This window comes from Tyto alba, unplaced genomic scaffold (genome assembly GCF_018691265.1).
Source record: "Tyto alba isolate M040663 unplaced genomic scaffold, T.alba_DEE_v4.0 Super-Scaffold_17, whole genome shotgun sequence".
Taxonomy (NCBI): Eukaryota; Metazoa; Chordata; class Aves; order Strigiformes; family Tytonidae; genus Tyto; species Tyto alba.
Genome location: NW_024881279.1, coordinates 14,982,069 through 15,009,839, shown reverse-complemented (window position 1 = coordinate 15,009,839; position 27,771 = coordinate 14,982,069). Strand labels below are relative to the sequence as shown.

At 36.2% G+C, this 27,771-nt stretch overlaps 1 protein-coding gene across 4 annotated transcripts in view; it reads left to right on the top strand.

Annotated features, from left to right (window-relative positions):
- Positions 1-27,771, top strand: part of GABRB2 (gamma-aminobutyric acid type A receptor subunit beta2) — a 170,412-nt gene that overhangs the window by 2,855 nt on the left and 139,786 nt on the right. For all 4 annotated transcript variants that reach the window (XM_042790260.1, XM_033005722.2, XM_042790261.1 and 1 more), the window contains exon 5: positions 370-437. In XM_042790260.1, the coding sequence (XP_042646194.1) occupies positions 370-437 (68 nt within the window). The remainder of the gene's footprint in view (positions 1-369; positions 438-27,771) is intronic.

The following is a 27,771-nucleotide window of genomic DNA, read 5'->3' as shown; positions in this document are numbered from 1 at the left end:
CCGGGCTGGCCCCGAGCCCTCACCCGCCCCGGGCCCCGCGGGTGCGCGGCCGTCGGCGGAGCGCGGAGAGCCGCGCTGTTAACACGCGTGTGCGTGTTACATAAAACACCGCTACAGCTGGCGGGGGGCGCACGGGGTGAGGCCGGCGCAAAGGCGGGTTCCCCGCGGGAGCCCGCTTCTGCTTGCTTCTGGGGGGGGCGGGAGGAAGGGGGGTGGGGAGGGTGGGGGGAAGACTTTTTGCTTTCCTCCTGACTTCCCGGTTCTGTTGAAACGTCGTTTCGGTTCTACGCGGTCTTAGTCCTGCTAACTCTGGTAAGAACGAGTTAAGTTCTCGGAGATCACATTGCGGACCGTCTTGTTGGTTTGCAGGTCCCCCAGTGGCTGTTGGCATGAACATAGACATTGCCAGTATAGATATGGTCTCAGAAGTCAATATGGTGAGTATTTAGGGCTGGGGGCTGGTTGCTCTCTGAGGGGGTGGCTGTCGCTTCCCCGCCCCCGCTACGGTGGAGCGGTGCCCGCGGGCGTGCGGGGGGACCCGGCGCGGCCTCCTGGCCCGCAGCGCCGCCGAGGCGGAGCACGCCGCCTCCGAGAGGGTCGCCTGGGGGCAGGGGGGCGGGAGAACGGGGGGGTGGGTGGAGGGGTGGGGGTGTCGGGTTTACCCCCCCGCAGCGCTGGGGCGGGAGCGCCGGGCCGGCGGCGGGGCCCGAGGCGGCAGCTGCCCGCGGCCGCGCTCCCGCGGCGCCACGCGCCTTGCCGCGAGCAACGGCGCCCCCTGCCGGCCGCGCGCCCGCACGGCACCCCCGCCGCCGCCTGGCCGCGCTGCCGCTCCGCGGGGCGCCGCGCGGAGGGGCCGCGCCCGCGCACCCGGCCTGCAGCGCGCTCCTCCGCGGCTCCGCCTCCTCGGGCGGGCTTCGAAGGCTAGCCTGGTGTTACACTGCTCTTGGATTAATTTTTCGTTGTGATATTAGAAAAGATAATTTGCCGGTTTGTGCTAGCAATGCACTTCGGATTAAAAAAAAAAATAAAAAATTGCTGTTCCTACTTCTGTGTGTATCCAAAGCTTACCTTATTATTTTGTAGCCCAACAGTCTTTCGGATGATTATGACTTAGTCAATGATTTTTATAAGTTTAATTTTTCAAGACATTTTGTCTCTCTTACCTAAATAGTTTGAAGTGAGTGTGCTCCAATGATGAACTTGTTCATAGCTAATAACACTTTCTATATTGTGCTTTCATTACTTGGGAGACTAATGAAGTGTGGAGAAAATTGGAGAAGTCTCAGTTTCATACTGCAGAATAAGCTGTTCTTGGTTTAGACTAAACTTTTCCAACACTTACTGTCCTTATTTGTAAATGTTTAGAGTCAAGTTATGAAGTTTTTAACTTAAATTTTACTTGTTTAAGGACACGGAATTTGGCCCAATGCTATTAAGGTTTTATACAGGGACAAAATAAAGACACTGAAGCATGGTAGCAGCAACTGATACAAAATAAATGTGGTTTTGTGAAACAGTTGTTACTGGTGGTAGAAGTTTAATGTTTGAAGCAAGCTTTCCATTATTCCTCAAGAAGTTGTAAGGAAACATCTTTCTAAATATAAATGTGATTTTGGGGATACTGCTGTAACTGTAATGATGCATTTGAAAATATTTTGAATGTTACCAGTTGTGTCAATGTCATTCTACTAAAATATTTAGTTTAATTCCTCAGTGGCATGTTTGGGTTCTCAGAGGTGTTGCACTGAATGACTTCGCAAACATTTGTTCTCTAACTGGATACGTTGTGTGATGTATGGGAGTTTTTTCCTAATGTAAAATGTAGACCTTGGCCTAATTTGGGGATGACATTACTGGTGGTTGTACTGTGAGACTGGGAGGTCATGGTGACAGAGAGCTTGATACTGCTCTTTTTCAAGATACCAGGAAAACTGAATAGTTTTGCCTTGAGCAACATTACTTGTGAAATATTTGTAAGTGGCTAAAATGGGCTTCCAGACTTTGTTTCTCTAAACTTGTAATTTAGTATTGTACCTTCAGAAGCTTTAAGTGCAAAGGAAGAAAATTGCATTGTATTTAAACTACTTGCTTTTCATTACAAGAACTATGGGTAGGAGAGGCATGCACATAGTTATTTCTTAGGCAGCCATGAGCAGTGTGGGAATGGTGAGGGTCTTCTTGATGGAACTGCCATCTACTAGGCAACAGTTATATCCTCGCATCTCTTCAAAACTGGAAGACAGTGCCAGATGTTTTCATGTGAAAAGGTTGTGAAGATTCTTGTGAACCTTCTTTTCTTTGTTTCTTTCAATGATTTCTAGAAATTTGGTCTTCAGTTAAAGGTGATAGCCTATCAGGGTACTACGATCTGACACAGAGTAACTACAAAACTGAGTATTATTTTCAGTACTCTGTAGTCAGTTTATTGTGTTTCTATAATGAAATGTTTGACCTTTCTGAGAAAAGTCTTTTCAGATTGTCTGCAGAGCTCTGGGGGGAAAAGGGGGAAAATACATAGGCAAGTTTGTCCCACACTTTTGCCTAAAGGATTTAAGATCTGGGTTTATTTTATTCTAAGCAGCCACCTATTTCTTCAAACCAGGCATTCCTTTTACATATTTTTTTTTTCCACTTAGAGTTCCAGAACAGATTCCAAACCAAGATTATTTTCTTAATCTGTTTAACTGCAAAATGTAACATGTAACAGTTCATTTCACAATGATCTGTACAGCATAACAAGTACTAATATAACTTGATAGGCCTGAAATAAGAGACACATGCAAGCAGACAACAAAATACTTAGTATACAAGGCCTTGACTTGTTCATTGCAAAATCACCAGAATTTGGGGTAGAAACCAGGAGGAATACCATTGAATGCTAGCTGATGCAAAACCTTCTGAGATAATGATGCACAGAAAGAATCTTGTGGATTTATGGACCTAATTTTCTGAGCCATGGGCTGGTGTTGCTTTGCCAGTAGTCATGGCAAACACCGCTGACTTCAGATAAAGGCAAATCGTTGCCTGGGGTCATGTATTAATATTAACGGGATCAAAATTTTGCCCTGGGAGGAATGTTAAATAATCATCGTTATTTAGCCTGAGATAATTTCTGTTAATTCCAAGATTAACTTACTTTAAAATTATTGTCGTTATGTTTCCCTTCCGGTCTTCATACATTCCATCTACCATACACATCTGTGCCATGCTGCAGGCAGGTTTGTTTCCAGTGTCATCAAGTAAATCATAGAGTTTTTACTTGGTTGAACAAGAGAATTTACAGGTCCTGTTGTAGAAAGTAAATGTGTAAAAGAATGTTTAAGTATATTATTGTTAACTTTGAATTGTTAAAGGCGATAAATACTTCACATCTTAACAAACTTAACAGCTACCTTCCAAATAAAATATTTCTTGCATGCAACAGAATCGAAACTGTAAGCTATTTAGCCTTTTGTAGTCAGAAACTTGAACTGACACATATCTTAGTTTTCAAAATTGGTTTTTGAGTACTGGCATGTGTGAACATAATTCTTCCCAGCTCTGGGGAATGCACAGGGAAGAAGTGAGAGCTTCAGGTATATGTGGTGGTTGACAAGTGTCATGACTATTTGGACTAAATTTTTTTGTATTTTGTGAAGCAAAAATACATATCACGTGGTCATTTTATGCAGTACAATTATGATTATGGCTAATTGTACTCACCTCTCTGGACCAGGCCATGCAGTATTGTTGAGTGTATGCTTTACGCTAGTTACACTGTAGATTTCTTAAGGTTTCTCTTATTCAGGTAATAATGGAAAACAAACATGTGCAGTCGTGAAAGCTACTCAAATGTTTTTTCCTGGGCTAATGAATTTGATCTTTCGTAAGATGAGCTTTATTGCAGTGAGTCTAATGCAGCCGTCTCAAGGAAATTTCCAGGTGTTTTTACTGTATTTATTTTCTTTTTAGCTTCCTTTTCATTAGTACTAACCACTCATTGTGAAAATAATAGCTCCAGAGAGTTTAACAGTCTTTTTTCCTTTTTTTTTTTTTTTTTTTTTTTTTTAATATCCAGTGCTAGTTGGGGTGTCACATTTCCACATTTTTGTCTCCTTAGTTAATTATTGGAGTAGGCCCATTAACAATGCAGCAATTTGTTGCTGTGTTTAACAGTCTTAGGACTGTTTTCCATTCTAATCTCCACTTCCCTCTCAACAGTTCCCTTGTAAACTGTTTTAAAAAATTGGTACAGGTTCATTAAGAAGTACAGAAATAAATTTTCTTTCCTAGACACCACTGAAGATTCTGCATAACTTGTTGTGTATTTGATCTGTCTGGATAAAATAAGATATGAGGATTTTAATGGATAATGTCAGTCATGTGGTGGTTTTCAATGTCTTGGCTTATTTCCTTATTAAATAGGTCAACATTTTTTTTTTTTTCCTTCCTTGGTCTGTGGCTATTCTGGGATTCTAGTACAGGATGTCTTGAAAAGAGAAATGTTCTATGGATATATTTTTTTTACTGAGGAAATACACACTTTTTGAGGTAATGGGTTGTATATTTAATTAAATACAACTATTCATGCTGTGGGTCATGGGGGGGATACAAAGAGGAATCTGAACAGTTTATTTAATTTAACGTGTTTGCTTGCTTATCCTTGTACAGATTTTGGCATGTGGAGTACATAGAGTTAAATAGATACAATGGATTGGTTTGTCTTAGTCGGGGCCATTAGGGTTGGGTTGATTGGGTGCATAATACTCCCATCAAGTGGGATCGGCGGAAACAAAGGAGCTGTTATAATCTATCAGGGAAAGGTTTATTTGTTAGTGAATGCCAAGTTTTACACAACACAACCTAATAACTTCAAAGCTCTAAAAAGAAAAATAAGCTTTTTTATATTATATTATTTATATTTCACTTCTATGATACATAAATTAATTACACTCATAGATCAGAATATTCTCAGTTAAAAAAAAAAATACAGGCACAGCTGTGATTTGCTGATAGATCTCTGATCTTCAGTTGCTCTAGACCCACTACTGGTTTTCTTAAAATCTCTCATGTTTTCTTGTAGGGGACATTAACAAAGCTCAAGAGACACAGGTTCAGATTATGAAAACAACAAGAATTGTGTGACTACCTCTCCAGTAGCAGCAATTACCTTTATGTGTGAAAAGGGAAGAGATGGCTTGTGATATAAAAAGAAAGGGGGGTTAAGTGGTGAAGAAATAGGGTGGAGCTGTTCCAAACCAGAAAACTCAGGGGAAAAGTCCTAGCAAAGAGAATTTAAGAGAAAGAAAAATCATAAACCAGGAAAAAGTGTCCTATAAAATAGTGTCCTATATTCTGGTACAGAAAGAGGTAAGGAAAATGGTTCCTGTCAGCAGTATCTTATTTTGTCAATCCATTCTAGTTGTACCTGAGCCATAGAGAGAATAAGGGGAGGACAGGACTGAAAATGCATTGAAAATTAAATATTAGAAGTATTGTGAAGGTGTTGATTCCCTAATCCTAAATACTTCCTGCTGCTAGAGACTACTGGGTTTGTTATTTCCCCTGTGTCATAGATGTATATGCTTCACACAAAATTGGATTTCTCAGCAGACAGTTGGATTTTTGGCTCTTGCCAAATTATTGTGCTTGTACACTACTGACTCATACTGAAGTGTCTACAGACTCCTGTGAATGCAGAGCAGGTGATACATATCTTAGTGAGAACTTTTTTTTTAGTGAAAGCCCTGTTTCACCTGTTCTTTCAGTTACTGTTTGTGAGAACATCACAAGATCTATATTTTTGAACTGGAGTGGATTACATTAGTATGGACTTCTATTTCTTGTTACTACATGTCTCTAATTCAGGTGTTTTTCTTTCTTAACTTTAGGGTATGTAAAAAATAAATAAGAGCTCCCATGTTCAAGTAAAATATTTGTTATTTGGCAGCAAAGTATTCCTACTGGTACCCTACATGTGGGTTGAAGTGTTCACGTTGGTTTTGCTAGAATACATGTAGCCACAGTATGAAATGATTCTTCTGGAACATACATGCAGGAATGTAGTGAGTTTGTAAATACATTTATAAGCCAGTTCAGAAGAAATAATATGTATATTATCGATATTATATCTTGGAGCACGACAATGCTGGTTTGTTAATTGGATTGCACTTTTGTAAATGGTTTGTTAATTGGATTGCACTTTTGGGGTGCCGCAATGTTGCAAAACTTTAATCAGTAAAAAGTCATGTTTCATTGTTTTTCAAAGTGATCACTTGATCATACAGACCAGGGCACAGTTCTCGGTAATTTAAAGCAATTGCCTTGGGGGTGATTTGTATAACTGAATTAAGAGTTATTGCTGTCTTGTTTTTAGAAAGGCTTGACATATAAATATTTAAGTAATTTGGCTCCTGCAATAGAAGATAAGATGTATTTATCTTTAGTATGTTTTATGGGCAGTGTCTTGGTGCTAAAGCATGGAAATGAACATAAAGTGTACTTTGTTAGCTCCTACTGTAGGCTGCTTTATTTCATAACTTCTCTATTGAAAATCACATAAAATCTTTATAGATGAGCCATGTATTAGAATGAAAGATTTTTATGTTGTGCTCTACAAACTTGTTACAATTTTAAGCTGTTCCAATGGTCGTATTTGTGCTTCTTAGTGACTCTAAAGTCTGTCAGTGCACCATGACTAAATCCTTATTATTCCTCCCTCCCTTTTTTATCCTCATACCCTGTGCAGGCTTCTGCAAGGTTTATAGTAGAGCCTTTAGTATTCAACCATGTTGAAGTACAATCTCATATAGTAATAATTCTTTTATTTTTCTAGCAGTAATCCAGATTACTTGTAGGTTTTTAATGGTTAATGCTGTAGGTCTCTGCAAGTGCTTGTGTGAATTAGATAAGTAAAATTTAGTCCCTTAATTTCAAAGGAGGGTAATTTTTGAAATGCCTCTTAAGTAATGGCAGATAGCATCTTGTTTGTCTTTTAGAGTTAAGGCATTTGAGTATTTCTAAAGTTCTTGAGTTATTAATACTGAAAAATTGACTACTATGGGTTGATGCAACCTGTAATTTAAAAATAAACGAATGTGCATAATTACATTAAAATTGTAGTCTTACTGGGGGCTCACAAAAAGATAAATAGGCCAGAAGCAGCCTTTGTGTTTTATTGTAATTAATTTTACTATGCTTCTGCAGGGATTCCCGCCCTGCTCACATTTGACAGCAATGCGATGTACAGTGGCTGTATAATGGCTGGTACTTACAGGAAACGCTTATAGGAAGAGCTTATAGGATAAGTGATATAGTGGGCATATTTACAATTACAGTTTTACCTGTCTGAAGGCTGGGTTGTGAAGTAGCAGTGCGCTTTTGCCTATGAAGATCTCTGCATGAAAATTGCCTGGCTAAGGATTTTCAAATGAGCTAATAAATGCAAAGATTCTCCCAGACTTGGAATCACATCTACTGCATATGTCCTTTCTGTATGAGTTTTGCAAATAAGTGTATAATTACTTCCCAATCAAAACTATAATTTATGTTCTAAATACAAAAAGACATTTAACATTCAGGAAGTTGTCATGTATGGAAGTGAATGTAGAATTTGTAGATCATATTTAACATAGATTATCACAGGCCAGATAAAGCATTTAGACGTGTGAACTCTTCCCATGTTTCCAGACTTAAATAACAAGGGAACTGTGCTATTTCTGTCTTACCTTGAGCTGTTTTTTGCATATCTCCATCAAGGTTAAATCACGGTGATTTTTATTCTGTAAATACTGGCAGAGGAATTCATTTGTTAGTTTTCAAGTAATAAGAATTTAACTACTTGGGAAAAAAAGCAAACCTTCTGAGATGCATTTTACATTTCAAGTGTGTGCTGTTGTGGTAGATAGGGCAATTGAGAGTATTTCCACTGATTTTTCTTATAGACAAACCACTGGTTCATTGTAATTGTGCTGAAAGACAATTCAGCTCTAAATTTTGAGCAAGAAGAAGAAAAAAATTACAGGAAGTTTGGCCTTGGACAGGGGTAGTATGTTAAATTACCCTAATGAATGCATATTAAAAAAAATCCAGCTGCTTGAAGCGGAAAGTCCTTGTTCCAGTGCCTGCTCTTTGGACCATTTCTTCTTTCTTTTATTTTTTTTAATGAATAGGCATTTCCATTAACTAAACAACTCTGTGCAAATGGATTTTTAAAACTAGAATTTGCCTTCACAGTTGAGTGTCCTGATTGCTGCTCTTGAATGTTGCCTTCCTGTGTTCATGAGTTTTGAATTCTTTGCTGCATAGTAGCCTAAGTGCAGTGAACCTATATTCTAGATAGCTTATTAGCCTATGGTGGTTGTGAGTGGAAGCATTCAGGTTGCAGAGGATCAGGAATTAGAGGTCTGTCATGTCATGAATTTAACCTCAGAAAGGCTGCCAACACATCCTTTACCTTCTTCTTTGTTGTGGGAAATGCTTTTGATTTACAGTAGCCATGACTTGCTATTATGTTAGGCATGATTTAAGCATACTAGCTTCATCTACTTTTTAATGAGATATAAATATTGTAAACCTGTCTGAATGGGCATAAATAGGAACAACATGCCTGCTGACCTGGATCAACCCCATCCTGAATAAAAGTGCAGTACAGATATTCCGGAACTGGGGAACTGAATAGTCAAAATGGCAGAAAGTTGTGAATGTAACCTTTTTCAGAGGTGAGTCATCACAGAAAATTTTCTTGAAAAGTTGTTTTGGATTGACATGGGGCGAAGGGCGCTAATGTGCAAAATGCCCTCAATGTTTGTCTTTTTTTTTTCTAGATAGAACTGTTGGAGAAAAATGGACAGAAATCTTGGAGTTAGGTAAAGGTCATGCTAAATACATATGACATGAGAAGAAGGTCTTCCAGAAAAGTTTGTGGATTTTCATATATTTGGGATGTCTGAGAACTGTGACTCTTGTGATTTAGATTTTCAGAAGTGTTTCTCATTCAACTTCTTCCATTGTATACGGCTGTGAAGTAGCCAGAAGTTCCTATTTCTTTCAAAGAACTGAAGGCATTTTTTCCTCAGTGAGAGCTACCTATTAAAATGTGTAATAATTAAGTATCAGTATCTTATAATTAAGAATAAGTTAGTGAAGCCTTTTGAAATACTGTTCACTGCCATGGATGCAGAGACCTTTTGAAAATCTGGTCCAAATTTCTGTTGTAGATTAATATTATTTTTTTTAATGGAAGTTTAAATTGTTTTTTAATGCTTGGAACAGAGATCCTTTCTGTTCAGCTGGGTAAAATTAGTGCTCAAACTTACTTATTCCTCATATAGGCCTGTAAAGAGGCATTTTGTAAAAAAATGTATATGTACTTTATTGCATCCCTTTAGTGGAAGTAGTGAAATACTGTTAATGCCTTATGGTCCGCAAGAGTAAATATGTGTTGTCATTTGCATAACAGTTACTAACCAATAGTCCAGAAATCATTATGGTCCATTGTGTAATCCGTATTTGTTTCTTTTGTAAAGTGTATTTTTGAGTTAATAGACCCTAAAGATCCAAAGGATTTGTAAAGCATTGTGGAAATTTTTTTTCTCTTTCAAGGACTGTTGACCCGATAGGCTCTGTTGGCTCCCTCAGGGGTGTCAGAGTACCAGTGTAAATTCATGTTTGACAAGATGTGCACTGACTAAGTCATAGAATTTAATTAAAAAAAATTTGAAGGTCCAGTAGACAGAATTTCTAAAATAAATAATTTAAGAATGTAACTTTTTTTTTTTTTACTCCTTATTATGAAATGATTTATTCTTTTAGGTAACATACAGGGAAGAAGGAAATGGGATTAAACAAATAATGCACATCATATTTAGAAATGAAAAGTATAATTTTGAAACTAATTGCATCATTTCACTAATCATATATGTCCAGAAATGACTCAAGAAGCCTTTTAATCAGTCTGAAATCTTCCTAAAATTTATGTGAAGGCTCAAACTGTTATACTGTCCTGTTGCTCTTTCACTGACATTTTGCAATGCAAGATACTTTGAAGATTTATTTCCCTAATATAATTAGAGGTGTAATATTTATATCTTGTAGTACATGCCACCTGAGGTTGCTCAGGATAAAGTGCTTAACAACCTAAGTAGATAGAAAAATGACTTGCAAAATTATTTTTTTCAGTTTTGAAAGAAGCCTTTTCAAAGGTATAGGAGAGCTTACTGATTTAAGCATAGCTGAGAACTTTCATATCAAGTTTCAGTCAAAAATATATTACTGTAGCTGATGTGTAAGTCCCTGAAAAATAGATTTGTAATGGAAATGCCAGGAGACTCTTAACTGTAATCATTCTTGTTAGTGTAAATACTTAGAAATGAATACAGTTTTCATTGATCTACTATTATGTGACACAAGTGACCACTTACAGAGAAATCCATAATAATGCTAGTTAACTGGCTGCATTCAAAAATGCAGTTAAAAGTACCCGCCTCTGTGCATAGGCTTTGCAGAATGCTTTTGTGAGCTCAAGTCCCACATGAGACTTGTTTTGAAAAATGCTTAAATCTGAGTCTGATTTTTCCACTGAGGCTATTTCTGCCCTGTTTTTATGGAAAATTTGTGGGTACTTAAATGACTTGAAATGCAATATAAGATGGCTCCTATAATGTCTCAGACGTTAAGTGTGAACAGGACCAGGGTAGTAGTCTCCAAAATTGTTGCTGTGCAATAGGTGCTCTTTTGAAGTGAATGGATGGACTCCGTAGTTTTTATTGGCCAGAAGGTCCTAAGACCTTGCTTCCAGCTTACAGCCAGAAAGCCCAATCATAGGAAGAGTGTACTTCTTGTACTTTTAGTCTTGAGTCTGTACCATAAGCAAACACATTGGTGAGGCCCATGTTGTTCCTACCAGGGCCAAACTGCTTGTTGATAAATGGAAGACATCAGTTTACATCAGTGTCTTTCTGGCATTCTTTTTACTTTGAGTTAAATGAATAAAAATTAACCTTTTTGTTCTGAATCATAAAATCATCTTGGGTAAGGTAGATGGTAATGCAAGGCCTTAAGTGTAGAGTTAAATTCTGATTAACTTTTAAATTGAAGTGACTTTTTGCGAACACAATGATAGAAGAACTTTTGTTATGGCATTTGACATTTTAGAGATAGACATCTATGCCACAAGAATATGCTGACTACATAACAGTTTTGTTAAAGCATGAAGGCAGAAATTATTTACTACAGATTCAGAATGAGAAATTTCAATCAAAATTGCTGCTCTTGTATGTGGAAAGTTTTTGGTTTAATCAGTTTTATAGAGAAATAATTGTTTTTGTAAGGAAGTATTTAATATTTCATGTAACTTAAATTATCATGAGCTATACTTTTTGAAAACAAAGAATGTGCATACATGTTTTCTCATTAAATAATTCATACCAAAGAACATTTTCAAATGGAGTATGTAGTACTGGTGGCAGGTAAAACTTTTGTTCTTTTGTTTTTTTTTTGGGGGTAATTTTAAATAGTTTGTATTTATTCCTTTCAGTATTCATTAGCAAACTGTACTGGAAAAAGCACATTGTTTTCTGTTTTTTTTTTTTTTTTTTTTTTTTTTTTTTTTTTTTTTAAACTGGATAGCATATCACTATGGATAAATAATATAACCTCTTTATCTTTGTAGGTGTTAAGAACCAAAATATTATTTAGCTGGAGAGATTAACATTTTCATTTTTCTCCAGTTCAGTCTAATAACATACCACAGCTCTTTGGGTGGGTTTTTTGTTTGTGTGTGTGTTTGGTTTTTTGGTTTTTTTTTTTTTTTTTTTTTTTTTTTTTGTTGTGGGTTTTTTATTTGTTTGCTTTGTTTGGTTGGTTTTTGCCTTTTCAGCCCATACTCTTCTGTGCCTTTCAATGACACACAACCACCATTGTTACATCATCACCTTAGAAGTGAATCCCTGTATGCCTGTGGCTGCTTAACTCAGTGGTAAAATTGCTATTTGATTTTTTGAAAATTGTTTCTGAGTTCTGTGCTTGAGGAGCACTTGCTGTCAAAAGAAACATGGAACCGTGACGTTTGGCTGGTGTGGAACCTCTGACTACCTCTGCCACTTTGAAAATTACTGTTCAGAACTGCAGGATGTAATGTGAGAAGTAACATGATGAAAACACAACATCAAGATTCAAATATTAGCCAAAACTTTTAGTAGTACAAATACTGGAGGGCTAAAATTGATGATTTATGTTAATCTTGAAGAACCATTATGATTTCGTAGGAAAGGTTATAAGTCTAGTTGATCCTACCTTGGAAGTAAAGAAAGGAGTTAGAAATGCACAGCAGGAGTTCTACATCATAAATACATGACTCCATTACAGTTAGCATTCTAAACAAATGATTGTGTTTGTTTATTTTGAATATCTTAAATGGAAAGGAACTGTTTGGGTAGCCTTAGTCATGAAATAAGAATAAGCCAATATCTGCATTTTATTAGTTAATGGAGGACTGAATATTAAGATGATTTTTATAGATTAATACTATTAATGCATCGTTAATACATAAATTAATGCTGTTTCATAGCTCAGATGATAAATGACAGATTGTTTACTCAAGCTTGAAATCAGACTGTTTTCCACAAATTGAAAAATAGTTCTGTATATCTGATGGGCAAATCAGGAAACAGTGTTGTAACATATCAGCAGAATAGCCAAATTGAATTATTTTTGTATGACTCAGATTTTTACCTTAATTTTTTTTTTTTTTTCCCTTCAATCTTTCTTCCACAAAAATATATCCCTTAACCTTTCCTTAACTTATTTAATATCTTTAAGATAAGGAAAACTATAGTTGAGTTTAAGTAACAATAGCCTTAAAAAAAATGCAACAGACATTCTTCTCTGTGTAAAATAAGACTGTATAGCAAGATCATATTTCTTTAATCACTGGTTTTTATTTCCTTGGCCCTGGTTAGAAGTCAGGTGATATGGAGGAAACCTTGATTTGAGAAGGTAGAAAGGCAAAATCTTGAACAAAGGGACCTAAGAGGAATAAGCACATATGGAAGTAGGTCTGGTCCTATAATACAGCAACATGCAGTTTTATGCTGTTTTATGAAAACAAAGTTTGTTTTACATCTCTTACAGTTGTGATATTCAGGTATGTGAGAGGTATAAAAGCAGTAAGAACAAAAGTAATTCCAGCAATTAAGTGGCAGTATTTACATCTATTAAATTCTTTGATTTAGTTATGGAGGTACTTACGATCATATAGTAATGCATAACAAGAAATTATTTTGTACTGCTTAAAGATCTCTTGCATTCATGAACCTAGAGGGACTCAAGTCTTTAAGTTTGTGTGCTGTATCATCAAGGTAATGGTGTTTAGTTGTGTTTGTGTGATCATATTATATTGCCAGATTTATACTAGGAGTAATTTTTCTTTTTTACCATAGAGAGCCTATATTGTGGCCTGAAATTGGAGAAAAAGTAATTCTGCTCCTAAAAGCAGTTTTTACCTTTTCTTTCAGGTTAGAGTTTAACTGATTTTTTTTTTTCTTCATTTTATTAATTTTTTAAACTACTGAGGGATGAGTATTGTTTCATTCTAGTACCTTTACCAGACACTGTGGTCAGTACGTTAGGGAAGACCACATAAATCTAGACATTTACTAATGTGTAAACCATACCTTACAATTTCAGCCTTAGCTTCAATATGTATTTGGGACCTCTAGCACATCTGTTTCCAGCATATGTCTGTGCTACAGTCAAGTGAGTCTAGTGCTTATTGGGCAGATACCATGAATATGGTGATTGCCTTGTTAAATGCTCAGAGATTTTATTAATGATCCTCTGTGAGAATATCCTTTTTCCCAGAAAGTTTTTGAAATACGTGTGCTGTGGTTACTTGGAAACATCACTTCATGGCTCCTTATTTTTATGAAATAATAAAGTGGCTTATACATGAGTGGTCCTAGTTGGAGAGTCCCATGAGTTGAATTCACTGAGATCAAAAATGTATAATTGGCTTTGTTTTTGTTGGAGTGAATATTTATATTGTGTATGTCTTTCTGGGGGGGAAGAGGCATCCTGACTTGAAATGTGTGGGTTTTATGTTGATAAGTAGTTGTTGCAGGAGTTTTTGGGATTGGTCATTATAGCTTTTGCAGACATGCTGACATGGAGTTTTTGCTGTTTTGTTGTTGATTGCGGCTTGTGGGGGTTTTTGGTTTGGTTTTGTGTTTTGGGGGTTTGTTTTGTTTTTTTAATGATAGTGTCAGTGTAAGCAGTTGTCTAAGGTACTTCCTATGGCTAGCACTGGCTGTGTAGAGACTAATAGTCGGGAGAGGGGAGGGGTGTATGTATATATATATATATATTTTTTTTTTTTTTTTTTTCAAATCAATGAGTTTAAGGATAGGGGCAGTTTGTAGGGTGAGGCTTAGTTTGTGCAACTGGCACTTTGGTTTCCAAGAATAACACTGGGTCTTGTCAGCTATTCAGTACGGACGGGCTACTTTGCTACTGTTGCAGTTAATTACAGTCTCTAAGTGGTGTCTTGCACAGTGGTATGCTGAAGGCAGTCTTGTTTCTGGAATTTTCTTATATCTCATCTACTTATGTTTCAGGAGAATGTTCCTTTAAACTGTCTCTGAGTTGCTACTGATCTTCAGGTTTTAGTGTAATATATAAGTATTTGAATAGGGCCACCAATTTCTAGATTTTTGAGTTACTCATGTATTCTTTAGTAATCAATTGAGAATATATTCTTTATGGAGTTTTGAAATACATTTATGAAACTTTTAATTTCAGAACAGGAAATTAGAAAATAACGTGTGTTTAAGGCTTATGTTGAAATTTGAGTGGAATTGAATAGAGTTACTCATCATCCAGAGACATTTTTGGTAGATACTGGAATTTGACACCTCATTTGCAAATACATACATGCACAGTGTTCCAAAGAACTTGAAGTATTATATAAACAATGACTGTTTATGTTTGAGATCCTCCATTTTGATATATTTAGATACTAAACCATAGCATATAGGAACATACAGTAAGTGATAAAGTGAGGGCGTGTCCAAAGTAACCATGGAAGATGATTCAGCCTACATGCTATGGCTTTGGAAGCTCTTCATGTTTGAAGTTTATTTAGGATCACTTGTATTTGGTAAACCTAACACAACATCAGTTCTACCAACAGAATGGAATCCTAGGTCAAGTCATAACCAAATATTTGCAAGGTGAACTCTGGTAAAATTTAAGATTGTAGAGAGAATGAGGTATAATTGTTGTGAGTTAACAGCAGGCAATTTATCAGACTTGTGAAAGAAAGTAAATTAGATGAACCCACTTAAGCCACAAATAAACACAGATTTTTAACAAACACTTTCAAGGTTTGTGATTGTGTAAATTGATTCAGGTATGTGTAAGAGACCTTTAAAATGCAAGGCTGAGGTTAGTTTTTAAATGTTTTTGTCCTTCTTGGGAGAGAAATAAATTACTCAAATTGACTCGGGAAGAGAGATAGTTGGTCTGTCTTTGTTTAGTTTTTGAAGAAACACAATACTATAGAAAAAAGCATTAAAACACAAAAGAAAAATGTTCTGTAAAGGATGATTGACTTCCACAGACAAAGAAGCATGGCAAAAGATCCCAGTGCATGTAAAAAACAGGTGGAAGGTTGAAACTACTAAGAGTATTGTGGAAGGTCAAGGATCTTTTTTTAAGGCTCACTGAAATATTTTGATGAGTCATTTATAAATGTTTTATTAAAAGCATAACAGAAATTAGTATTTTGTGGCTTTTTTTTTTTCTTCATTCAATACATTGCAGAAACATAATAAAAAAGGAAAGTGGACAAAAAATGCTGAGGTACCACATTTGTGTTATTTCCATCAAGCAGCCCCTTCTGTCCCATGGTGGTGAACTCCTTTGTTTCTCCCTGTTTCTCCTGTTGGATATTTCCAAGATACTGCTCATACAGAAAGAAGCATGGAGGCAAATTCTGATTGTTGTCTGTGAAGACATTCTGCCTTCCTCCTGTGGAAGAAGCAGGATTTAGGGGCTGAACTGGCATGTTCAAGTGAGCTCTGTCAGAATTTGCTGTACAAGGACTGATTTTTCTTTTATTTATTTATTTAACTACCAGACATAAACAGTCTCTGACTACCCTTTAAGAAGCTGTGAACAAGTAAATCTTGGGGTTGCTGTTCATCAGTGTTAGCAGAAGTGACTTAGCAGAGAGTACTTTTTTGCTATTATGCACTGGGCCAGTGGGTTAGGATTAATTGAGATTTTTTGAATGCAGCCTTCCATCTGCTTTTTCAGACTGGTGTCTTCTGGGGGAAGGATGTAAGCCTAGTATCAGGGCAGATCTTAAGATACATTTATCTTTTGTGGCAAAAGCTGAACCTACTTTGCAGAAGTTGGTAATAATCAGGACCTTCTCTGTGCTCATTCTCCAAATAAAGTCAATGGTTATTAGATTTGTGGATCTTTCTTTTACTGCTAATATTGTTAAGACAAGCTTTCCTTTGAGGAGGATTCTTAATTGGGAATCCTAAGGTGCATGAGGAACAGTAGATTGCACTATTCTGTGCATGACATCTGTGAAAAGGGTAACAAATGGAAGAACAATGTGTATTTATACAAAGGAAAAGATGGAAGAAGAGTTAAGAACTAAGCAGGCACATCTCTTGAGTGCAGAGAGACGGAAGAGAAGAATGTGTTGGCTTTGTAATTTTCAGCCCTGGCATGTGTACTGCCACACTAGGAAATTGGTGATAGTGAAATGAAGCAATTGTCCAGTTTCAGATTTTCTGTTCCTTTTAGAATTTACTCCAAATGACTGAATAGTCATCAAGACAAGTAATGAACCAGAACAGTTTAACCTTCTGTAATGGAAGGTAAAATTAAATGATGGTTCCTGTCATTTGCTCTGGGATGCAGGGCTAAGTCTGAAAATGAATAACATGGTGCAATCAGACACTATGGAAAAATAGGGTCTCTTCAATCCCATGGTCATCTCGCCTTGATCAATGAATTTGGGACAACCGATACTTAAGAAAATGAAGTTTTAAAGCCTGTGAAAGAGAGCCATAGTAGAAGCAGCAAGAAATTGATGCAGGATGGATACAATAATAATATTTTAATTATGTTTGTTCTGAATGTATCAGTGCATCTTCCAAACTCAAAATAGAAAAGAGATAAAGTATTGTGTATATATATCCATATATATTTTAGGCTGTTAGAACTCGTGTCGTTTTGAAGATCTAGAAGAGAATGACAGTGTATATGGTTATGTGGCTAGTTTCTGTGGTAAAGATGGACGTATAATATATCATTTTGTAACAGAAAAAAACATATGCTGTTACTGCTGCTATTTGGGCTATATAAGCAGAACATGTACTTGATTTTTCCCTCACCTTCCTTATTTAAGTAAGAAATAAGTGAAAGCTGAACTGAGAAAGATAGGTGAAGGTAGGTTATGGATGGGATTTTGTAAATCAGCATTTCTATATTTTAATACAGTCTTAGTTGATGTGGGTCTTGTGGGTCTTTAAAGAGAAAAATACCCAGTTTCATTTTAAATATACCGCTTCTTACAACTCTCATCTTATGTTAAAGCACCCTTAATAGAATCATCAATCTGTTCTTCAACTGTCAGTAATATCAAATCTATGAAAAGTACAGTTGAATGTGAAACATTCATTTGCTTTGCAATGCCCACTGTATATCCATAGGTTTATTTAAATTTGGCTTTAAAAGGTACATCTGAGATTTTATCATAATTGATATATCCTACTTCTCAAGTATGCCCCTGTTTTGGTTGAAGAAACATGACACTTGCTTGAGAATTGTGGCCTTTTTTTTTTTTTTTTTTTTTTCCTTCTGCAGTAGTCCACTTGAAAGCTTCCCTCCCCTTGACTGTTTTCAGATGCTACTGTATCCTTTTACTGTAGGCTGGTAAACTGTAACATAATTTGTTTCTTCCTCCCTTACCAGTCTCTATGTTGGATCCACATTAGTGCAGGTAGCATGTCTGGGAGCCCATTCTGCAATTTGAAAACAGCCCTTTTTTCTTACTGATTATAGAACAAATCTAGGGAGGGGTAGCCTCCAGGGATAAACTCAGCCCTTGTGACTTTTATGCCCTCCATGAATTTTCCTGTCATATTTTTTTTACTTGCTGTTTAGCTACAACAATATTGGATATTACAGGCACACAAATAATGCATGTATGAAAGCTGAAATGCATTCACGGACTTCTTTGTATTGAACATCAGCTGAAGTGCAAACCTCTCCTCATCATAGTTCATCTGTTTCTCCACTGTTTCCTCTTCTTTTCACTGTTTGTTGTTCACTGATTTCTGTTAGTTTGCCCTGACTCTGCAGTGCTTGTTTCTTTCTTCCCGTTGTTTGCACATGTAACTTTCCATGCATTTAGTTCCCTGGGTCTGTTATGTTTATTCTGCCTAGTACAGTAAAATGATTGAGCACCAGTGGTTCAGCAAGTGTGAGCATGTTTACAAACAAAAAATGTGAAGTTGAATTTGTGGTGTCTAAATTTATGACCATCGGCCTTAGTCTAGGTGGCACTGCTGTTATATCATGACACTGACTGCAGCAATAATCCCAAGACAGAAAAAGAAGTTCTGTATGTTCTGTCCTCACATCTTTGTTTGCTGAGGGCACATATCCTTTAAGACATAAGCCTGTGCTAGAAGTTTAAGCTTTTAAGTGTTTTGCTGAACCGTGTCCTTTTGATCATCCTGGTTTCAATCTGCAAAACTGAATATAGCTAGGAAGTGGGGGAGTTTTCCATTGTAACTAATAGTAATGTCATAAACATGATTGTTTTGAGTTGTAAGTGGCAGATTAGACAACCATCAAGAAAGAAAATCTGTTTGCCAGGAAATATTCTCAGTGATAAAGAACCTTGGGAAAGAAATATAAAATGTGATATATAGGCAGAACTGTTTATATGCGGAATATTTTTCTCAAAATTCCCTTGAGGCATCAGCTGTTCTCTGAACATCCAAGAAGTTACTTGTGCTTCTGATCAGCTTCCCACACATTCTCACCCACACCACTTTGCTGTGTCATCTTAATGTCATTTTTAAATACTAACAAAAGAAGCATTTTGTTTATAATGCGGAAATAAAAATCTTGAGAGGGGAAAGAATGTCTCTTGTACGTTATTTTAGCAGATCAAAGCTGAGTCGTGAGTAGCAAATATGAAATAAAGTAATTAATGTATTTAAAAGCCACAATTCCTGAATTAAGGGTTTAAGTACTTTGATTATAGTTATCAGATTTCATGGGCTCTTTTTAATATATGATATTTTTAGCAAGTTTACCTTGCTGCAAAGTGTTACATCTAGAATATGGAACAGGACAGCAATTTGTAACACTAGATGTAACTGGTGCTTTAAATGACTGTGTGTGCTAAATTGAACAGTGGCCAGATACACTGGAGGCCAAGTGGGAAGACTGAAAAGCAACCTTTCTCAGGGAAAATGAAGAAATGCTATAATGTAATTTACTTGGCATGGGAAGTTTTAGTCAACCCTTGTCATCTATTGCCTTTGTGGTGGCCTGATACACGAAGTTCCTAGGAAAAAACAAAACAAAACAACCAAACCAAACAAACAAAAAAACCCAGAAATACGTTACTGCCATCAGTATAGGCAAGCATTCACGCAAATTATCATCTGCACCAAAACTAAGAATTTTCAATATTAGTGATCTTACACTGTGTAGTCTCTTGGAACTACAAGGTAAAAAAATTACTTCTTGAGAGGTCAGTGAAGCTTGAACCAGTTCCTTCCAGGGAAATGGAAGAAAGGTGTTGGTTTTGGGCTGAGAGCTTCATCTTGGTGGCACAACATAACAAATGTCTTAAAGGAAAAAAAATTATTCCATTTGTGTAGGGAAATCATTGGCAATATATGAATAGCAATAAGAGAAAAAGTATTTGTATTAACTCCATCACATATTATCAGTAGAAAAATTGCTCTACCGCATCTCTCTTGTACGTTTCTAAACAAAAATCAGTCTAGTTTTAAATTAGCTATTTGTTATTATTCTGGACAAACAAAATACTTCCATTTTCTTGTTGGCTATTGGGAAACTGATTTGGATTTTGATTGAACTAGGATAGTCTTGAGATAGTTGAAGTTAAACCCCCTGTGATTATCTAGACAAAAAGAATGTTTGAATTTGAATTAAGATGGAATTCAATTTATTTAGAAGTTGACTTCAGCTTTTAATTTTTGCTTGACACTATCATGAGTTTCTTCACACATGCAGAATAATAGCTTCCAAATTGTGTGGTATGTAGTGTTACAGTTGCAGGTTTTTTTACAATAGCAGCTACTAGTAGCCCTTGTGATGACTCCATCGTAATAAGGACGAAGATCTTTTGCAGATGTTGTGCTTGAAGGAGATGAACTGTAATTTTTGTCACAGTGGTAACCAACATTATAGGTCCACTGCTACCTGAAAGACTCCTCAAAAGATTAATTTTAAAATGTGTATAAAAGCTTCTACAAAAATAAAGAGAAAAATTATGTGGCTGTCACTAAATGCAGCATTTTCTGTCAGGCTGTGCTTAGGAAGCTCACTGGTGAGGAAAGTGTTTTGAGGACCAGCAGTAGCTTAGTGCAAACTTGCAATCTGTCCACTGTAGTAACATGTGCCACTAGAAGAGCCAAGTTTTATCCCACCTGAACTGTATTTCTGTATTTAAAAGGAAACAAGCACAACTGAGAATGAGTCCAAGAAAAACATTTTATTTCAAGTATCTTAAAACGTGGAGGTCTGACTTATCAAAAGTAAAATGGCTTGAGTTCCTAAATTTTATGGGCAGTTTTGTTGGGACGTGTTAGATAATTTTCTTTTTTTTCCTGCCTGTGCTTGCATTGTTATACTCCTGATACTAAGAGAACCTGAAACTTCAATGAACTGATGGAAAAAACAATGGTGTGATAGAGAATTAAGGCTTTAATTAATTCCTTGTATCTGCAAACCTCAAAGGTCATTCTTTATGAACTTGAGTGTGCTGTTAAACCTTGGAACTCTTTCTTGAGTTAGACTGATATTGGAGTAATTTGTTGTTTCCCAATTTCAAATGCATCCATTTCAGATCTGGCATACTAAATACTGGTTGATGTTCTACAGCTGGCTAAGGTGGAAGAGGGCAGTGGATTTTTGTTTCTTTTCATTTTACCCTTACATCCACTTAGAAGAAAGAATTGGAGAGAGAATGAAGCTAAGCAATTACTTTAACTATGAATGGACATTAACTGTAGTCTGTTGCCTTTCTTTTTTAATATAAAAATATATGATGGCAATCATTGCTTATCACCTTAACATATGATGAAAAGTTTAAAAATATTGGAGAGATGGTTTTCAGCAAGGCCTCTCAATCCTACCAAACTCTTACCAATCCTATTTTATGGAAAGCTGAATTAGTTTCTTTGTTAGACTTTTGAAACATGATTATGTTAATCATCTGTACAGTAGTAGGCATATGTGAGAGCAGACTTTTCTCTGATGTTCCACTGTCCCTTGTGCCTGGGCTCCCAGGATGCTACTTACCTATCTTTTAAGTGATACAGAACAATGGTGCTGTTCACTGTATCACCTCTGTACACCTCTGACACAGCATTTTACACAAGTGGCTACATTATAAATGAGACTTCAATTCTGTGGCTGCATACCATTATTACTGACTTAATAAAATTTTCCCTTCCTTCAACACCTAAGTTACAAGAACTAACAATACCAGATATTTTTCTTCTAAAAATATTGATTGCTAAATCACAGCTGGAATTTACATAGATCTTTATTCATGAAGGTAAGAACAATTGCCATATTGCTTCTGTCTCCAACTAAGTCCTTACCAACAGAAAAGAATTGCTATGTTTGGCTGTTTTCCGTTACGTTTTCTAAATATAACTCAACAGCAGTCTAGTTCCTGAAGCCATCTGCATTAATATGTCTAGAGAAAATAAAATATCATATTAGTCATTTATTTTATAAGTGAGCATAACTTGGCAAAAATGAAAATAAATCTTCTTAAGGAAATGCCCTTTTAAGCAAAGACAGAGTTCTTCATGTGCTACAGCATTAGAGGTTTTATGAGACTAGTGATTGTGCTTGTTTTCTGTTTATCGGCACCCAAATGTGGAGGCAGTTTCAAAATATTTTTTTAAGACCTGATTTTGAGAAAGTAGTAATTATTCACCTTCCTCTGAGGTTTTCACTTCCTTTGTTTTCAGCCTAAAGCATTGTCTAATAGGAAAAGGGTAATGATTTCTCTGAAGGTGAACCAGAGTAGCAGAAGGGGAGAAGGTTTAAAGTGAACAGGTGGAACTCAGGCCAATTGTTCCAGTATATCAGGAGTACCAGTTTTTTATAATTACTATCTTTATGAAAATCAAGTCTTATATATGAAAATATGTCTTTTAAAGTGACACAGCCAAAATAAAATAAACAGCATTTCATATTCTCTGTAAAGTTGCTAATGTTTTTCTTTGTACTCATAGTTTTCTCTGTCCTTTCTTTTGTTTGTTGCCTTTGTGTATTTGCTTGTAGTGATAAATCATAACCAAACCTTTCTTATTGTTCAGACCTGCAAAGATATTCACAGAAGGGCAACCATTTAAAAATGGCATTCCTTGAATTACCATCACTAAGATTTTTATAGGCATACTGTTAAGTATTCCTCTTCTACTAGGAAAGGTTATGCTGTCATTACATTGCAAACCAAAACTGTGGGCTGCAGTTCTCCCAGGAATCTATCTGCCTGACAGTGCCACACTAAATCCTCAGAATGATCTCTTTGCCCACTCCTCCATGCACGGGTGTTATTACTTTGCATTCCTTTATATTTGTGTAGTAGTTTTTCTGCTTGATTTTTGGGTCTATCTTACCTATACTCTTTCTTTTCTGAATTAAGGTGTGGCAGTAGCACCAGGTAACTTCATGTGGTTTATGGTTAACAACTGGGAGAAAACTTTGTTGCTGCTTTTGTTGTTTTCTTGCTTTTTTCGTTTTCCTTGTAGATTTCTTTTTTTTTTTTTTTTTTTTTGCTTTTGTAAACACAATTATTTTTCTGGAGGTAACTGTAGTATTTGTAACAATGGAAAACACTTCCTTATGAACCTGTATGTTCTTTATAGTAATTAATGCTACAGTAGAGGCACTTTGACTTACGGAAGCTCCAGACTGTTAACGTGTTCCCCTTTAGGCATCTGTTGGCACTTAGCAGCTTTCTCTGGAGGCTGTGCAGTCTGCCTGTATATGCACCTTTTTTGATTAAAACTTAAGATTTTCATTCAGATGTCAAATTGACAGCTCTAACAGGCTTCAGACAGTATATAAGACCTTTAGCTCTATGTGTGTTTATCCATAAACTTTGACTTGTTTATTATTTAAAAAAACTTGAAGTAACTTCTGCAGTAACAGCCTTTAAAATGTCATCACTTGTGATATCCGTACAGTGGTAAGTGAGCTATAACTTTTGTATATTTGGAAGTAACCATTCTAAAATATTATAGAGTACCAACTCCAGGTAAATGCTGCCTTTTCCATTTATGATACTTTTAATGCATGTATTTCTATCTATTCTATGTAGATAAAGTTTGATAGTGTTTTTATCAAATAGATACTGTTTATGCTATCGGTTTTCCTCTTGCACCTTTATAAACTTTCCTTTAGAAGGACATCAGTGTGTGGCCTAGAGAAGAAGGAAATATGGCTAGGATATAACATGCAATCCTCTGGGCTGACAAAATAATCTGTGAGGTGTGATTTTAGTGCATCATGTATTGGAGCATCTCAGCGCTGTTGTGGGGTTCCTCTCAGTTATGTAAAAAAAATATCCCTTGAATATAGGAGCTGAATGCCAGTTTCCTTTAGCCATATTCTTGCTGTCAATCCTGTGTAGTTTGAATGGCAAATTAAATGAGTGGTCTAGTTAATTTCAAATGTCTAATTATGAACTTCTGTCCTGCCTCTAGGCTGTCGGTAGCACAGTTGGAATCAAGAACATAATACTTGTTTTGTTAACTAAAAAGTAGTGACAGTAGTGCTTAGGTTAGAGGCCACTGTGTGTGTTCTCTAGCCTGTGTTCACTGAAGGGATGATGTACTAAGTATTATTAACAGTTTCTTCAGGTACTGTTAACCCATTCCTCTTAACGCTTTTTTAAAACTTTTTTTCCTTAACACTTCCCAAACCTTTATTAATGAACAAAACCAGTGAAACAAAACACTTCCATATTCCTGTGACTATCCAGTGTTTTGAGAATTTTAATGGAGTACCCATTCATACTACCTGTAAGAAAGTAAATCCAGCAGCAAAGAATGTGAGAACATCTGGAGTGCAAGCCAAGTATTTAGGTCAACAAATGGTGGTTAAGTTGCTGCTTAAAAATGGTACAAGTTAAGGATAGTGGTTGAGCCTTACTTCTGCAGGATTATCTTAGTCATACTTTTTTGTTGCTGTTTGGTGATTTAATTTATCTTTCGAGTTGCTGGGAGAACATAGCTTCAGCAGCTTTCCATATGCCATTATCCTATGACTAAGGTAGTTTTATTAATCTTGTTATTAATGTACATCAGAAAGTATGATCATAACAAACTGTCACATGGTAGCAACACGTCTTGAGAGACACTTGCAATAAAGGATAATGTGCTGTTGATGTCTGAATGCCATTTCTCCAGAGAAGAGAGTTTTTATTTAAACCTGAATGAGTTGCTTAAATCCTTTATCCCTGTAACTTACCGACTTTTTCTTCATTGCAGTGTGGAGTTATTCTCATGCTATTAGAGAGCAAGTCAGAGTGGTTTAGAAGACATGTATGTGTCTTTGTTGGAGTACTTTATTATATGTGTAAGTGCATTAGGTTATATGAAAAAAGAAATTAAGTGAATGAGGGAATTCAGTTGAGTAATAATGGACATGTAGAAGTAATTTGATGAACATAGCAGTCTTTTGTAGAAGTATTTTACAGTTGTACAGTTTAGGTAAATGCCAAGTTACTTTTAGGAGGCTAAGAGTTAATATACTTTTAAAAATTGAAGTGAATATGGGTAAAATGAATGTAGTTGCCTGTAGTAGACTCTTATCTGCTTTTGTATAAGTTTACTGAAAAGTGCATTGCTGTTACCTTAGTCTTATCCCCCAAATAGAAAATGCAACTGTGCTTTTAAAGTAATTCCAGTTTGGGTTTTAGGGCACTTTAATCATATATGCACACCATAGTAGATCTTTACAGTCATTCACATTCTGATGGGGAAAAAATATGTGCAGGGACATAGATAAGAAAATCGGACCTGCAAAATGTTGCTTAGAACTGTGCGCTATAGCTGTCCTCACGTTGAGAAGTACCTTACTTTACGTAAAATCCTAACTACACGAGTAGGCTTTTATCAAATTCTGATTTCAAGGTATAGCATGTAGGCCTTAGTCCTGTTTCATATATTAATAATCCATAGCATTTTCACTGAGCTAAGGAATACATTTCTTCAAATACTTTCTAGCCAACTGATTATCTTCATTAACTGGCATGTAAAAAAGATTACATAGCCGTGTATGTCCATATGAACACATATTTTACTATGTAGAAAGCAATGCAGGAAATGTCAGCAGTGGAGCTGTACTCCAGCTAACAAAAAAAAAGATAGCTCATTCCTTAATCATTCATGAATTATTAGAAAGAAAGAAGCCTTTTGAAAAACTTTTAATTTTTTTTTTTGTAACAGTAAATAAGGAAAAAACCATAAAGAGCTGAAATTAATAGAACAAGCTAAAATTAGTAACCAGCTAATTGCATGCTGGTTGTTTAGGGTAATGTGCAGCTGACAAGTGATGTAATGACAAACAGCAGACAATTTCTGTTAATAGTCCACACAAGGTTCAAATCAAAGGGAATATTATTTGGCTTCTGTACTGTGGAAACCTCAATATAACATATATAATAAAATCTCCAGAAAAGTTCTTGCACTCCAAACTTATTTTGGCTCTTTAGGGTTGTCAGATAATTCCAGATTTGTACCCCTGATGATATTTTCATTCTCACTGGGAACTGTCTTGTTTTTGTCAATCTGTGCTTTAAGCCCCATGATTTGTCAGGGACCAAGAGCTATGTGGCATCTTTTTGGCATGTGGTAGAGATACTGGGAATTGGGCTTCTCAGGAATTACGTCCCAGCTCTCAGGACTGAACTGAAAATTGAGAGGAAAGAGGAAAGACAGAATCATATAGTATGTTAAAATGCTTCACCTGAAAAGCTCAATTTGTGGGCATACAACTTAAATGAGTGTTTGCAATGCAATTAAAAATCACTGTAATTTAAAAGGACCTTAATTATGTGAAAGAGGGAGGTTCAAAAAAGCTTCAGTATCTCAGTAATTGTCTTTTGGATTTAAGTCCTTTTGGATTAAAAAAAAATGAAACACCACCACTGTATAATTGAAGTGGCTCATATAAGAACAGCAGACTCTTAGTAATGGACAGTTCCTCTAGCCAACAAACATAACCCACTTCTCAGCATCAGAATTGACTGGTTCCATTTCATAAATAGTGTTCAGGACAGAAAGTCTTGTATTTATTTCCACACTTGGTTTTCATAATATCTCAACAGAAATATTTTCCAATGAATAAAACCGAAAACAGATGAGTCCAAAAACTACGCAATACTCATTTTAGAGCAGCAGCCATTATCTTTGATGTCAATTGTCAGTGTTACTTAGCTGATGTTTAGTAGTCAGAAAAGTGCTTTGTTTCTTAATTCTGCTTTTACTTTTTATGACAATCAGTATGTCAAGTGAACCAAGAGCTAAAGTAGTGAATGAAATTGAACAAAATAAACTAGAAATAGTAACATCATTTTCTTGCTGTGAGCAATGTATAACTGATTCATGATGTGATGAGATTAGGGAGACAGATCTTAGTTTTCAGTTTGCAATCTGTTTCCTGTATGTATTAATAGTTGGTCTTACTGACTGCGTTAACTGTGTTACCTTTCTGTCCTTGTGTTTCATTTGATTTGGATATTTTGGGGATGAGGTTTTTTTTCAAGTGTTGAATGTGGAGCTCTTCCCTATTTGGGAAGTTCTATGTTTTTCTCACTGGTGATATGTTTTGTTTATAAAGTGGGAGGTATATAGGAAGAATTGAAGTATTGTTTGGTAGAGTATGAAGAATGTGTTATTTGGGTGTACTCTAAAGCAAGGTTCTGATTTTCCATTTGTTCTTGCTATCCCTTAGCCAACTTTTCTGGAAAAAAAAAAAAAAAAAGTTGGCTTTTTGCTTTAAGCTTCTGATTTACACTGCTTCTACAACTCACCTGCCTTTGCTACCCCACCCTCCTGTATGGGCCTGTTACCTGAGGACTTCCTCCTCCTATTTGCAGGTGCTTCTGTTTGCTTTCCCACATCTTCCCTGTTTCTTATTCATGTCTCCTCACACCTTTGCTTACATATATTGGTAAGGATTTTCTGATGGAAAATTAGACTTGTGATTTCATGAGCATGTGTGTTTTAAAACTTGCAAGATTCTTAGAAGCAGATGAGTAGGTATCTGTGTTAGAAGCACACAGAACTTGAAGGTTGGGGTTTCTTCTTAAGTATGTTATTCTCGTTTACCTGCCATGTTCTGAACATTGTTGCATAAACTGTATGTTGAGTAAAAAGACAAAATGTTGATTTTAAAACATAAAATATCTCTACTTTCTGCTGATGGAAACAGTCATTCTGCAGCATTCTGGAGCACATAATTGCATGCATTCCTCTG